This window comes from Rhinichthys klamathensis, unplaced genomic scaffold, assembly GCF_029890125.1.
Source record: "Rhinichthys klamathensis goyatoka isolate OS25496 unplaced genomic scaffold, OSU_Roscu_1.1 h1tg000226l_1, whole genome shotgun sequence".
NCBI lineage: Eukaryota > Metazoa > Chordata > Actinopteri > Cypriniformes > Leuciscidae > Rhinichthys > Rhinichthys klamathensis.
The window spans coordinates 138732-153672 of NW_026606750.1; the positions used below are offsets into that span (position 1 = coordinate 138732).

The window sequence follows — 14941 nt, forward strand, 5'->3', positions numbered from 1 at the left end:
AACAAAGCTAACGAACATGCACACCGTCTCTCACTGACAGGATAACGTTATAGTTTAACTGCTATCTATCTCACTGGCGGAAGAGAAAAGCTAAAAAAAAAAGCTAAACATCCTTATTCTGCTTTGCTCTAACATAAGCGTTTACAGTAGCCTACTATTAAAAAGCATCATGTAGTTACCTTTATCGTTAATCGACGTGGAAGGAGAAACTGTGGTTTTGAACCATTTTCTAATGTCCATTTTTGGAGCGTTTTCATCTGTTTGCTTTGTTTTGAATGCAGCCAGCAATCTCGCGCCAACTGAAAGTCTTTTCATTCATATATTAACCTTAACGTGCGTGATTGGGGGGGCGGCAGGGGGGTTTCCTCACAGCGCCACACTGTGGTTTTATGTTGGCTTTATTATATTTTCAGCTAATGGGCAGTTTGTAGACATATATATTTTTATTATTTCTCACTGAAATGTGAATTAAATTAAACTGATATTAGTTTGTAAATTATATCATAATTCAATTTGGGGGGGCATAAAATACATTTGGGGGGGCATTGCCCCCTAATGCCCCCCCATACCGCCGGCACTGTATGTGTGTGTGTGTGCTGCTACCTCTGGGTCTGTGATCTCTTATTTTCCACCAGGAGGTGCTTCAGAGGGAAAAACATCCTTAACCTGTTGACCGTGAAGCTTCAGTGAATCAGTGGGAACAAACACTTCACGTTTGGCAAAAGCAAAGACAGCTAATGAACAGAAGCACAGGGCAGTTATATGCATGACAGAAAAAACGATCTATTCTGTCAGGCTAAACTAACAAATGCCCATCTAAAGAAACGGTACAGTCGCAGAAACATGTAACCGTGTCCCTATATGCATTCACATCCCCCTCTCAGAAAAGGCTCTTGCGAGGTCTGTGGCCGTGGGTGAAAGTGGGAGTTGTTGTTTGGGGGCATGTAGTTGTTGTTGTTGTTTTTACAGGCAGACAGAGTGAGGGGAACGCTAAGGGGGGCTGAGCAACAAAGAGCCCGCACTGTCAGCTATTCCACAAACAAAGCACAGCTTATTCCGCTAACAACAGTCTGGCAGAGACACCACGACACGCTGACAATAAGCAAGATCCCACTCGTGAAATGTAGGTCAATTTACACAACAAATTTGTGTGGATCAAGGGACACCTTCACTCATCGTGATAATAATCAGTTACATGCTTGAGTGTTCTTGTAATCCATGTAATACAACTGTTTACTTTCTATCCATAAATATAGCTTTATCTTTTTGCGTTCATACATTCCTCATACCTTGGCTTTAGTCCATGTCTGTTAGCTTAGAAGATATTGATATGCAACAAAAAAAAACTGACTTTAAATACATGCAGCATGTATGCAGCATGGATGTCCTCATAAAATAAAGATCCCGTTGATTTTCATTACAAGCTATGAGGATTTCATCTTACTTTTTGCAATATAAATATCAGCATCTGCACCAAATTGCATATTTTTGCTTCCTAAAGTATGAGGTCCATATTCCTTAGGCTACTATATGAGCTCAAAAAATATGATACTCATAAGCACATACTGTATGCACTTTTTTGGATTTTGGTTTTAGATTTTGTCTAAAGGTTCAATAAACTGTTGTCTTTTTCCTTGTAACCTTTTAGTTAATTTGCAGGTTATCTAATGTGTTACTTTTAAACGTTTGTTGTGTATTGCATTACTCCTCAAAAAAGTAGCTAATTGCGCTATTTGGTTACTTTTTATGGAAAGTAATGCATCACGTTACTTTGGCGTTACTTTTTCTCACCCGGGCTGGGTTTGCTTGGTTGTTTTTTATATTTCTAGCAAATGTAAAGTCCCTTTCACACCAAAAGTGAAATGAATAAGCCTCGGGCTGATGGAAATGCAAATGCACGCCTGTACAGTAGAGGGCGCCGCTCAAACAATCCTTTCAGCTGTGCTGACATTCTGGATTGAAGAAGGAGAAGAAAGTTCAACAACTTCAGCAATAAAAAAAAAACAAAAAAAAAAAAACATAAATGTGTTGTTAATGTAACGTCATTTTTTGTATTAGTTTGGTTGAATTGGATCATCGAAGGTCAGCAGCAAAGACATAATACATCTAATCTAATAAAGTGATATTAAATACATAAAGTATGTTTGTGTAATTTAACATTTAATCAATGCAAGTTTACGTAGTTTGTATTTCACTGGTTTTATTCATTTTGAGGAATACTGAATCTGTTTTTGTGTAAGTGAGATGAGAAAATGCCTGCTCACATTTAGTCTTAGAACTAATGTACAATAGTCATCTTGATTTCTCTCAATCAATAAATGGGGAAAAAGTGTTGGTTATTTGAAAAAGTAACTCAGATAATTTGTTGTAAATTTAAAAGTAATGCGTTTCTTTACTAGTTACTTGAAAAAAAGGAATCTAATTACGTAACTTGTGTTACTTGTAACGTGTTATCCCCAACACTGTCTAATAATATAGATTTGAAAGCTAATAGTTTACAACTGTTTTTGAATAGTCAGTGTTGCGCAGTTAACATGATCTGGCTATAAAAGGCCTATTTATGTACACAAAGCCGGTTTAGTGTTCTTCAAAAAAGCTCACTAGAGATTCATCTATTTCCAGTATTTAAAACACATGCAAATGCTGATAATCTTGTGGCCAGATAAAACATTAAAAAGACATCCACTACTACTCCAGACCGTTTGATCAGAGATAATATCCATGGCAGTGTCACCTTTGAGGTTTCGCAATTGGTTACACAATTGTTGCTTCACTGAGACATGTGTAAGAGTGCAAAGATGTTCGGAACACTTGTATTATGATAAACACTGCCGTTCGAAAGTCTTTTTAAAAGAAATTAATACTTTTATTCAGCAAAGCATTGAATTAAAAAAGTTGATTAAAAGTAGACCCAAACTTTAAAGAAACCAGTGCTCAGGAGTCATATTAATTCAGGCTTGCCAGTATTCTCTGACCGAAATGGATGGGAAAGCAGCAGGCGGTGTGGATACACACAGAGGAGTGTGATCTAGGATTGGGTAAACATTGTCTAAAAACCTTGGGAGTAAACCAGATGTGTGTGTGTGTGAACGGGTGTAACCCTTCACTGCCCCATTATCCCTACACAACAATAGGTAAATTGCCAGAGACGTTCCCACCCTAACTGAAGTGTCACTGTTGATTCTGCAGCATTAACTGGTCAACAAGTGATCATGCAAGACGACATCAGCCACAAACACTGAATTATGCATAGTATATGAGTTGCATTACTATCGCCTGTGCTCCATCTGACCCTTACCCAGACTTGATTCAGTACACACTATGTACTAATGAAATCTTGCACAATTTAACAGTATTCGGAAACAAGTTGGTTTTGAATAGCTTTATTATTTAAGCTTAAAAATAAATAAAGCTCTGTCATGTAGCAATGTGATCATTGTGCTAAAGTTGAATAGCTCTATTCATTCATTAGTATAAGCAGATGCATGACACAGAGCAGTGTTGTTTTGGTATCATTGAAATGCTATTTCAGGTTTTGTTAATATTTTGAATTAGATTTTGTTTTTATATTTTCTGTTTAGATTTGAGTTTTAGTTCAAATGTAACTTTTTGTGTTTTTGCCATTTTTATTATTTTATTATATAGAGACTGACACATTCTGACAAATTGGTGGCCAATTCATATTATTTGTACAATCTCCCTTGTACATTTTCATACGATGTGCTCATGCCTCACTGATGGTTATGGACATAGCTTTTTGTTAAAAACCATACATTCCCCTATAAGAATCACATCGTACAAATTCATACAAACTATTGAAATAGTTATGTTTTCTCACAAGATCGGGTTGGAGTGTGAGTGCTGTTGTATTTTTAGATTTTCAACTGCAGTCAAGTACACAAGAACTTCTCTGAATAAATTATAATGCTAAAAAAGCTAATTCCATTAGCACCAATGACTCTACAATGCACTTTTAACGGTCGGTTTACCCCACCAGATATTCTAACAGTCAGGCTAACCTACAATGTATCGGCAAAGTTTGTAGAAGAATGTCACAACAACTTTGTCAAGAGTCACTTATAACGGGAATTGCTGGTAAGTTTCATCATCCCCTAAAGTCAGTTTCCTTACTCACATATTTTTTCTTCTTCATCCAAAAACAGTCTCTGCTCAAACATAGTTCCTGTTTCACAGGAAGTAAACCAGAAACTAATAGCTACTAATGCATTAGCTTAGTAAGAGAGAAAAACCAGTGCACTTCGGGGACTCCCCTTGAGGTTTTTCAGGTGAAACGCATGGAGAAATGACTTAATCTGTCAATTTAATATGTGCTCTTGGTACTTTTTAAAGGGACAAGAAAAGATCCAGCAAAAGAACAGCTATATGAACAGTAAAAATGTTTCTCTCATACATGAATCCCAAACAAGCTTAGTACAAAAACTGTCCCTCCGATTGGTGTATAAGCAGCTTAAGTGGGAGAAACATCTGCTAAAATGACAAGTAACTAAGTCCAAAAGTCGAGGTTTCAGTTCCCTTCACAGTCCACAGGTATTAATAATAATAATAATAATTCGTTACATTTATATAGCGCTTTTTCTGGGACCTCAAAGCGCTTCACATATGGAAGGGGGAATCTCCTCAACCACCACCAATGTGCAGCATCCACCTGGATGATGCGACGGCAGCCATATTGCGCCAGAACGCCCACCACACACCAGCTTACTGGTGGAGAGGAGACAGAGTGATGAAGCCAATTAGTATATAGGGATGATTAGGAGGCCATGATGGACAGAGGCCACTGGGCAAATTTGGCCAGGATGCCGGGGTTACACCCCTACTCTTTTTCGAAGGACATCCTGGGATTTTTAATGACCACAGAGAGTCAGGACCTCGGTTTAACGTCTCATCCGAAGGACGGCATGTTACATCATAAACTAAATATGAAAACTGTGTTCTCAGAAACAGGGAAGGAATGTGTATTCAATGAATTTGGATGTTTATGGACACTTAAAGGGTTAGTTCATCCAAAAATGAAAATTCTCTCAGCATTTACTCAGCCTTATGTCATTCTAAACCTAAATGCATTTCTTTCTTCTGCAGAAATTTTGAAGAATGCTGCTGACCAAACAGTTTTGGTTACCATTGACTTTCATTGAATGAGAAAAAAAAAAACCACTGAGACATTTCTCACAATATCGTCTTTTAAGTTCCACAGAAAAAAGAAAGCCATACGACATGAGGGTGAGTAAATGAAGACAGAATTTCCAGTTTTGGGTGAACTATTCGTTTATATCATATTTTAAAGTGTCAGATTGCTTTAGAAACAAAATGTCAATCTGAGTGGCTTTTCTTAAAGGATTATTTCACTTAAAAATTTAAATGTTGCCATCATTTACCCTTAAGTTGTTTCAAAGCTGTATGATTTTTTTTTCTTCTGCTGAACACAAAAGAAGATATTTTGAAGAATGTCGATAACCAAACAGTTGATGGAGCCCATTGACTTCCATTTTATTTTTTTCCTACTATGGAAGTCAAAGAGGTCCATCAACTGTCTGGTTACCAACAATCTTCAAAATATCTTCCTGAATACATACAGGTTTGAAACAACTTGAGGGTGAGTAAATGATGACAGCATTTTCATTTTTAAGTGAACTATTCCTTTAAGTTATAACTATCTTATAGCGGCCTGCTACCCCCCTCCACATCCCAATGAATTTTGTATATTCTACAACTAGATTTACGATGTTGATTGAACGGCTATAGTAGTGTGTAAAGCAAACAGCCGCTGTTTGCTCCCCACACAAACCTACTGTACATAGAAGTTGAGGTGACAGACTTCTCATTCAACTGCAGCTCACAGCTACACCTTTAATACACAATTCATGTACCGTTACAGGATGCTTATTATACGGAGGACCACCTGTAGATCATACAAAATTTAGGCTATTCCAAATGTAGCCTACTTCTACATTTCAAATGATAAAAATCCTGAAACAATGTGATGAAACCTCCCATACAATCAACATAAACAGATGGATAAATAAAATCATGTTAATGGATTACTCTATTAACTTAACTCTAAAATCTTTACTAGAGATCCCATTATCAGTCACATGCAAAAGTATTTCCCCAAACATAGACTTCATGCAAATTTATGCTGTCCAAACTTTGCCTCCACTCTCACTCTCAGGAAGGATTTTTAGGACATGAAAGCCCTCTCAGAGGTTTCTCCTTTGTTCAGCTGGTCCTTTGACGGTAGACCTACGTCTTCATTCAAGTAAATGTTTGCAAATGAGCCTGTTCCAGTTACAGCTAGTTTAACCTCCTCCTTCAAATGGTAGGGCTCAAAATGAACAGGCATTCATAACAAAGCTGAACGGGATCTTAATCACTTGATCTCGTTTCCTAATGAACTGAGGGGATTAAAAAAGAGATTTGCTGATGCAATCACCATGTAATATTTAAATTCAACTTATTCAATGTAGCAACCTACTTTTCTTACAATAACAATAGTTTCAGAAGCATTGCAATTTGCATGAAAAAAAATCTAGTTCGTTTTGCTGTTTTTTAAAACCAAGAAGCAACTCAACATAATGCTTTTTTTCTATAAAAAATAATGAACATGGCTTTAGTCCTTTTAGGCTTCATCACAAAATGTTGAATTTAAATAAGGTCACATTCTGCAAATAAAAGTACACATTTTCAGGAGAGTGTTCACGTCTGAAGAATCTTTGTTAAAAAAAAATCCATATGAAATTTAATGTCATTAGTATGAAAACTAAACGCCGTAAACATGAAACTTGCGTCAGCTATTTAAACCCAAGGAAAGACTGACGTCCAAATACGTCAGTGGTCCAGGCAGCCAATCGCAGCGCACCACGACGGTAGAAAAAGAACGCGAACGTTTCCACATCTTCAATGTTCAGAGATCGAAGGGAGAAGTTAATACGGGAATAAAAGACGATTTTTTTTTTGCCATTTTCCCCACCCCTAAACAATACAGAAAGGGGTCTTTACACACATCCCAATCCAGAAAATCATACAGCATGGTCGTAGTTACAGCAGGGACCGGAGGAGCCCACAAAGTCCTTCTGATATCGGGGAAACAGAGCGCTTCGACACAGGGCGGATACAGCCGTTCAATATCTGTCATGATACCGAGCCAAGCCTCTTCAGACTCCGACTCCACCGTCTCTGGACAACCACTGCGAAAAAGGCAGAGACTCACACATCTGAGTCCAGAGGAAAAACAACTTCGAAGGTGAGACGAGCTGGGATTTATTTTGATCAGCCTTTAATCTCTTTAGTTTGGGTTAAACCGAAATAATTCAATAGAGTTTCCATATTTAGGTTCATGTACTTCATATATTGACGTTCTAATATGTAAACTTAACGAATTGCTAAAAATGAACCAATTTGACACTTCCATATGGAAGATTTTGAGTCCCAGCCAAGATTAGTTGGTTTTGCCGGTCAGTCCCTCCCCCTCTGAATCTATATCCACATCTTGCCTGCGTGGCATGAACATGACCGCGCATGCGCCATTTCCTCAACACTGTCTGACCTGCCAAAATGGGTTGCTTGCTTAATATAAAGGAAATGTTTAGTTTGTTTTATATAAAGTAGTTATAGGAATGTATACATATAAATTGAATAAATAGAAGTGTATAATTCAGTAAAAAAATGTCATGTCCCAGATAAATCTTATATTTATTGTTTAGCCAAAAATGTGTGTTAAACCGGTACAAATTTATTTTTAGGAAACTGAAGAACAGAGTTGCTGCACAGACAGCAAGAGACAGAAAAAAGGCCAAAATGGGGGAGTTGGAGCAGCAGGTTTTGGAGTTGGAGCTCGAGGTACTTTGGCTGACCCTCATCAGTTTTTTCTTCTTCTTTTTTTAGTTCCATCTAATGTGCAAAGCAGATTTTAATTTTGACGTGTTTTCCACAGAATCAGAAACTCCATTTAGAGAACAGGCTGTTGCTAGAGAAGACGAGCGATCTGATCTGTGAGAATGAGGAGTTGAGACAGAGACTGGGGTTGGATACCTTGGAAGAAAAAGAGCAGGTAAAAAGACTGTCAATCAAACTGGGTTTGTCATTCTATTGGTAGTTGCTAAACGGGTGGTTAACAGAGCTGTAAGTATTGTTTTTGTTTCCACTTCCCCAATTACGCCTCTCATTCTCTTTTAGGTTCAGGTACTAGAGTCCGCAGTGAGCGATTTGGGTTTGGTGACCGGGTCTTCTGAGTCCGCAGCACTCAGGCTACGTGTGCCTCCGCAGCAGGTGCAGGCCCAGCAGTCCCCAAATCTGACGACTTCACCATGGATACTCACAGCCCTGGCCCTGCAGACACTGAGGTAAATATCCTGCCGTTTTGGCTCTTGGTTTTCTGCGGTCATTGACCCTTTACACTGCAAGCAAATCTCATTGGCCTTGAGAGTTTCATCTCACTAATGACTTTTTACTGTACCGACAAGAACTAACTTTGAATTTTCATGTCTCCCGCAGTCTGATCTCTTGCTTGGTATTCTGGACATCCTTGACCCAGAGCTCTTCCTCAAGACAGATCTCACAGAAGCACAGGAAGCCCAACAGGAGTTTGAGCTGGTTGGGGGTGCAGGAGAGCAAATACCTGCCTCCCCACCTACGGCTTTGGGGCCCGCACCAGTTAAGCTGGAAGCCCTTAATGAACTGATCCACTTCGACCACATCTACACCAAACCCGCAGAGGTGGTGAGCGAGGAGAGCATTTGCGAAGTCAAAAATGAGGATTCCGTTGTCTTTGAGGTCGATGAAGAAATCGAGTTGGAAGACCAAACGGTGTCTGTTAAAGACGAACCAGAGGAAGTGGTCATCCCTGAGACGGATCAGAATCCAGACATGGTTGACGATTTCCTCTCCGACGCCTCTTCCTTCAGCGGCTACGAGAAGGCTTCGTGTCTGACGGATGCGTACAGTGACTCTGGATACGAGAGATCTCCCTCCCCCTTCAGCAACATTTCATCCCCTCTCTGCTCTGAGGGCTCTTGGGATGACATGTTTGCAACTGAACTCTTTCCCCAACTGATTAGTGTCTGAAAGTTTAATACAATATCCAATGCGCCTGCCTTTGCTCTTTTATTGTAAGGGATTGCTATGTGCTTCATAACGATAGTAAGACCGTAGCGTATAACCCCTCTTGCGATTTAGACCAAAGGCATTGCTTTAAGGCCAATACGGCAGGTCTATTTGTGTGCAAGATTCGCCGCGACACTATGTACAGTTCAAACGCAACTCAGTATTTTTGTCGGGGAAGGGGATGGGGGTAATCGTTTTAAAAAGTACATCTATTTATTTGTGTATCTCTCTTTTCTAGAGTTCTGTAATGAAATCCGTCTCGAATGCTTAATACACATCTTATTTTTATTGTAAATGCTCTCCTTAATCATATTGCATTAAAAAAAAATCTGCATTGCATAACATGCTTGGTTGTCTGACTTTTGGAATTTGAACGTGCCAGAGCTCTTATCTACTTTCTGTTCCAAACATTTTTAGCTCCCTTTAAAGATAGTTCACCCGATATATATATTTTTTTAAATTCAAGTCGTTCCAAACCTATTTTGTCTTCTGCAGAACACAGACGATGTATATATTTTTAAATGTTTCAGGAGTTTGTGTTCATTAAACGGGGTCTTAAACTACACTGGACCTCATTGACTTTAAAGGGATAGTTCACCCAAAAATCAAATTAGTCATTTACTCCCCCTCAAGTTGTTCCAAACCTGAATGAGTTTCTTTCATCTGTCGGTATTCATATTACTATGGAAGTCAAAGGCTACCTTTGACTGTTTGATTACCAATAATCTTTAAAATATCTCCATTAATTGTAATTTGTGATACAAAAACCATATGCAATTAAAAATACAAAGTCATACAGGTTTGGAACAACATGAGGACAATGATGACTACTGGTAATTACATTTTTAGGTGTACTTTTTTTTTTTTTTAATGCACTCAATTGCTTCACTAAGATTGTGGGGTGAATTATTTCTCTAAGCAAGTGACAATCATCAAATTTAGTGGTAAATATGTTATCTAAACTGGAAAATCAGCATTAACTCTCTTTACCCTGAATGTACACGTGAAGTGCTTGTGCAAATGGTGAGTATTTTTGGTTCCAGTACCAGGTCACGTTACCCTTGGGACTTTGCCATCTGCTTTCTGTACTTTTCTAAAACAAGAGGTGATAAGATAGGCTTCAAATGTAAACGATTACACAACGCCAATCATGTCAAAACTGCTTTTTAATCTGATTACTCAGAGGCATGTTAACACTGGCAATGGAAGTTCTGTTCTTTTTGCAAAAAAGCTTCTATATCTGTTGAAATGTTACCCGAGATTCTGTTTCAGTCAAAAGTGGGCCAACTGGGATGTATTTTGACTAAAGGGTGGTGTAGGATGGTTTACACCTTTTTATACCCAGGCTAATTCAATAAGCTTGGTTTCTCAGAGTAGGGTGGAGACTGGGGAGGAGGACAGATCTCCAAAAGCCCCTAGAGGCTTAAATTCCAGGCGACACCACACTTTTAAAGATATTGCAAGTTGAGTCTTATGCTCACCAAGGCTGCATTCATTTGATTAAAAATACAGTAATACTGTGAAATATTGTTGCAAGTTAAAAACTTATTTTAATATATTTTCCTTCATGTGATTGCAAAGCTGAATTTTCAGCATCATTACTCCAGTCTTCAGTGTCACATGATCTTTTAGAAAACAATTGAATAAGCTGATTTGGTGGTGAAGAAACTTATTTCTTATTATCAAACTTTAAAACAGTTGTGCTGCTGCATATTTTTTTCTGTGGAAACCGTGATACATTTTTTTCAGGATTCTTTGATAACAGGAAAGGTAATAAGAACAGCATTTATTTGAAATATTAATATCTTGTAGCATTATAAATGACTTTACATTAACTTTTACTCAATTTAATGCTGAAGTAAAGTTATTATTTTTATTTTACTACGCCCAAAGTGTTGAAGGGTAGTGTACAATCAAAAAAAGTAACGCAGGTATGTGATGGTTCTCTTTCAAACAAAACATTTTCACCAAACATCTTTTTTGAAGAAGAAATCTTTCTTCATACACTTGTCGTATTTGTAATACCACATTGTGGTGCATCTCGTCTCATCCTGTATGTCACATCGGGTGAAGTTGAGGTGAGAAAATTCATGTCGTTTGATGTTGCGAAGTTACTTTCATGACAGCGCAGAAGAGCGGAAGGCGTGGATTGTGGGTTTTTGTTTCTTGTGAGCTAAAATATAAATTGTAGAAGCAAGACATACCACATGGATAGGCCTACATATGCTAACATTACTGACTATGGATTAACAAAATCTTTGGTCAGACATGTAACATCATCGTTAATTCTCAAAATATACTTATAGGCCTATATACTAAAGCACAGGCTCAAATTAGAATGTTATTCAAGGTCTTAAAATGACACTATCATCACCTTGGTTGATTGAGATAAATCCTACAGTAACTCTCATCTTACAGCCACAGTTACAGAAGTTATGCCAGCAGCTGATGTGACACTGGGAAATACCCACAAACGCCCCACCAGTCTCAGTTTCAGGGACTATCTACATCTGACTTTAAACATAAAAATAACAAACTACCACATTAGATTTTTCAATATTTTTTTTTTACTTGCTCATGAAAAACCCTCCACCACAATGCTAGGGTGTTGAGAGTGGTTGACTGGGCATTCTGGGAGTTTTTTTGGCTCATATGCAGGAGGTTGCGTATTGCACCAAGCCCCTCCTTCTATTGACAATTTTATTGTCTGCCAAATGAAAATTGAAAGACTGACATCTTAGAAAAGTAATGTATCCAAAATTGACATATTGCCTGACGTCAACTCAAACACAAATTTATGTCTCGGCACAGAAACATGCATCAGGTCAGAAGGAGAAACCATGCTGGGATGTATTACAGATCAAAGTCAGCTGTGAAGAAGCATTTATGCTGAATATTTTTTCAGCTCAGAGAGGGATGAGAATAGACATGTGATGCGGAAGGTCAAACAGGGCAACAGCTTTCACAGAGATTAAGTTCTCAAGTCTTTGAAGAACATTCAGAGTTTGTGAGTGTTTTCATGCTAAAGAGTGTTTTCATCTCTTAAAGCTGCCGTCGGCAACATTTTTTTGATCATATTCAGTGAAATCGACACTATAATCTGACAGAACAACATAAATAAAGTGGTTTTAGAAAAAAACCCCAGCTTCTAACTCCACCTGGAGCGTGTTATTTGTTTTGCAAAAATCCACAGCTCCCGGTTCATCATGTCCAATCAGCGCAGGGGGGGTGTGAGATCTGACTGTCAATCACAGATCGGGCACACGCCACCCCTCGCGCACGTTACAATCAGAGCTCTGGTTACAACTTACAATCACATGCAGTTCGCAGAAGTTCGCGCAGTAACGAAGAGTGATGGCGGAAAATCAAGTAAGCTCATTTAGAGTATAAATGACGTTACCAATTGCAATCTATCGGTATATTAGCCAGGACAGCATACCTCCAAATACTCCATGGCGTTGATGGATGCTGATGAGACGGGCGCGTTCTGAGTTCACTGAAAATCTGGTGCACACGCACTGACGAGGGGCGGGGCATGAGAGTTGTAAACATTCAAAATTTTCCTAAATCCACTCAATCTGCCAGACTTGCCGACTGGAGCTTTAAAGGCACAATTATATTTACCGAAACAACACACACCGAACTTCATAAAAGCCTTTAAAATACCTTTACCAATCTAATTAAGCTAATTTTCTTAATCCTATGTGAATGGCAGAATAACCGCCAAATCACGTGACATATCAGTTCATGTAAAACGAAAAATGGAAGCAATACCGAGAGAATAACTGCCAGTCTTTCCTGTACAGGTGTGCTTGTTGCGCTTGGTTTCATGCCGACTCGATTTGTCACCAAGACCAGAAATACAAGCTTACAATGACCAAAAAAAAATCCTTCCTTGGATTGATTTTCCTTCTTGCATCTCAAGACATTCTGAATTCATAGTCTTTTCCTATGTGTAAATTCAATTATTTACATAAACTCTCCACTTATACAGGAGGCCTATGGCCGGTTTCACAGAAAAGGCTTTCCCAGACTAAAATGCATGTTAGAACTGTTTTAACTTAAAAACAACTTGCACAGACATATTAAAATATGTCAGTGCCATTGTTTTGTCTCAAATGTCAAACCAGTAATGTGTTTTAATAAGGGACATTTATAAAAGCTACTTAGGCTAAGTGTCCTAATTGGACTAAGTTCTAAGCCTTGTCTGTGAAACCGGGGACTATAGACTGTTAGCTTTATTGTTAAGTTTTTGGTCAGGATAAACCTAATTTACATTTTTATTTTCATGTTTTTCTTAATTACCTCCAGCTGTACTGGGAAAACTGCCCTTCTACTATGTCCACAAGTGTCTGTTTCTTAAAACAGTCCTGGTGTAAAATTAGTATGTGTGTGTGTGTATAGTGTGGTGCTGAGACATATGTGAGTAAGTGCGAGTGAAGGGGGGAGGGTGTCAACACTATCCACGTCTGCATGACCAACAAGATGACCAAAACAGGAAGCATAACCGAGACAAGACAGCTTTGTATTACTCTATTCACTGAAATCTACACCCATTTCCTATATTTCTTAACTTGTGCTTTGTGTGTGCTCAGAAACAAAGACTACAATAACCGTTAAAAGTGTCTGTTCAGACTGTCTTAGCAAAGTAATGCGACATTGCCATTATAAAACCCACAAGAAAACAAATAACAAACCTTACCAGCTATTTAGCTGGTTACTTGTTTAGGAGAAACTTAAAAAAACAACTCCAAAGCAACCTATGGTTTAGGCCCAAGGAATTACCTGGTAAATATCTGGTAAAAGCTAATCTTTAGCATTCCCATTCACCTCAATGGGAGTTTCTCAATTGGCACATGAAATTAACTCCAGAGTACGTGACCTAAATGCTGCCATCTTGAATTCAAGTGCAGTTAGTTCTGGAAATATTTTTGAGCCATATATGTCATGTGACTGATCATTCTACAGTATTTAGCACAGGGGTTTCTAAACTCTGGCCCTCGAGGTCACTTTCCTACAGAGTTTAGCTCCAATCTTGATCAGACTCACCTGTTTATAACTTTCTAGAAAAATCCTGAAGACCTTGATTAGCTTGTTCAGGTGTGTTTGATTAGGGTTGGAACAACACTTTGAAGGAAAGTGGACCTCGAGGGCCAGAGTTAAGAACTCCTGTTTTAGGGGCCGTTTACACAACACAATTATCCACTAAAACCATTTTATTTCTTTTGGCCGTTTATTAACACAACAACGGCAAATGGGGGCCTGAAAACGCAAGCTTTTGAAACCGAGTTTCAAAGTGGCGTTATCGTCTCCATGATTTTTGAAAATGGTAACGTCATGCGCATGCGTATTTTTTTTATTTTTTATTTTTACAAAATGACATCGCCAACTACTGGCAAGAATACAGCGTTTTTTTGTCATAGGTTTAGTAGATCCGTGTGAACGGGGATCGTTTTGACAACGTTGTCGTCTGTATGCGAAAGAAAAATAAAGAAAAAACGTTTCTGTTTTTAGTATATCGTTGTAGTTTTCACAATGTCCTTGTCTATTTCACAATGTTAAGAGCACTATAAAGTTAAGGCCACTTGTAAAACAATATAAATGTTATATTTATAAGTATGTTATAAATATATATATAATATAATATAATTAATATAATATTTCTGTACAAATGAATGTCTGCACATTTCCATATGCCCTACTTGTTTGTTTGCTAGAGTGTCACAATGGATTCTACAAATGCTGCTCCACAATCAACACAGAATAGTCTCTCAGGAGCAACCCAGGGCAGTATTCCGCACTGCGTGAGTGTAGATCTTGA

General features: G+C 38.2%; 2 protein-coding genes across 2 annotated transcripts in view; one reads left to right on the plus strand and one right to left on the minus strand.

The window, feature by feature from the left end:
* The window catches only part of znrf3 (zinc and ring finger 3), a 150035-nt gene that overhangs the window by 125408 nt on the left and 9686 nt on the right, over nt 1–14941 (minus strand). The window lies entirely within an intron of this gene.
* On the plus strand, nt 6939–9464 carry xbp1 (X-box binding protein 1). The gene is given in 6 exon segments (XM_056264874.1): nt 6939–7261; nt 7761–7857; nt 7952–8068; nt 8194–8250; nt 8253–8360; nt 8512–9464. Coding segments are annotated over 6 exon segments (1164 nt in total). The 5' UTR covers nt 6939–7046; the 3' UTR covers nt 9082–9464.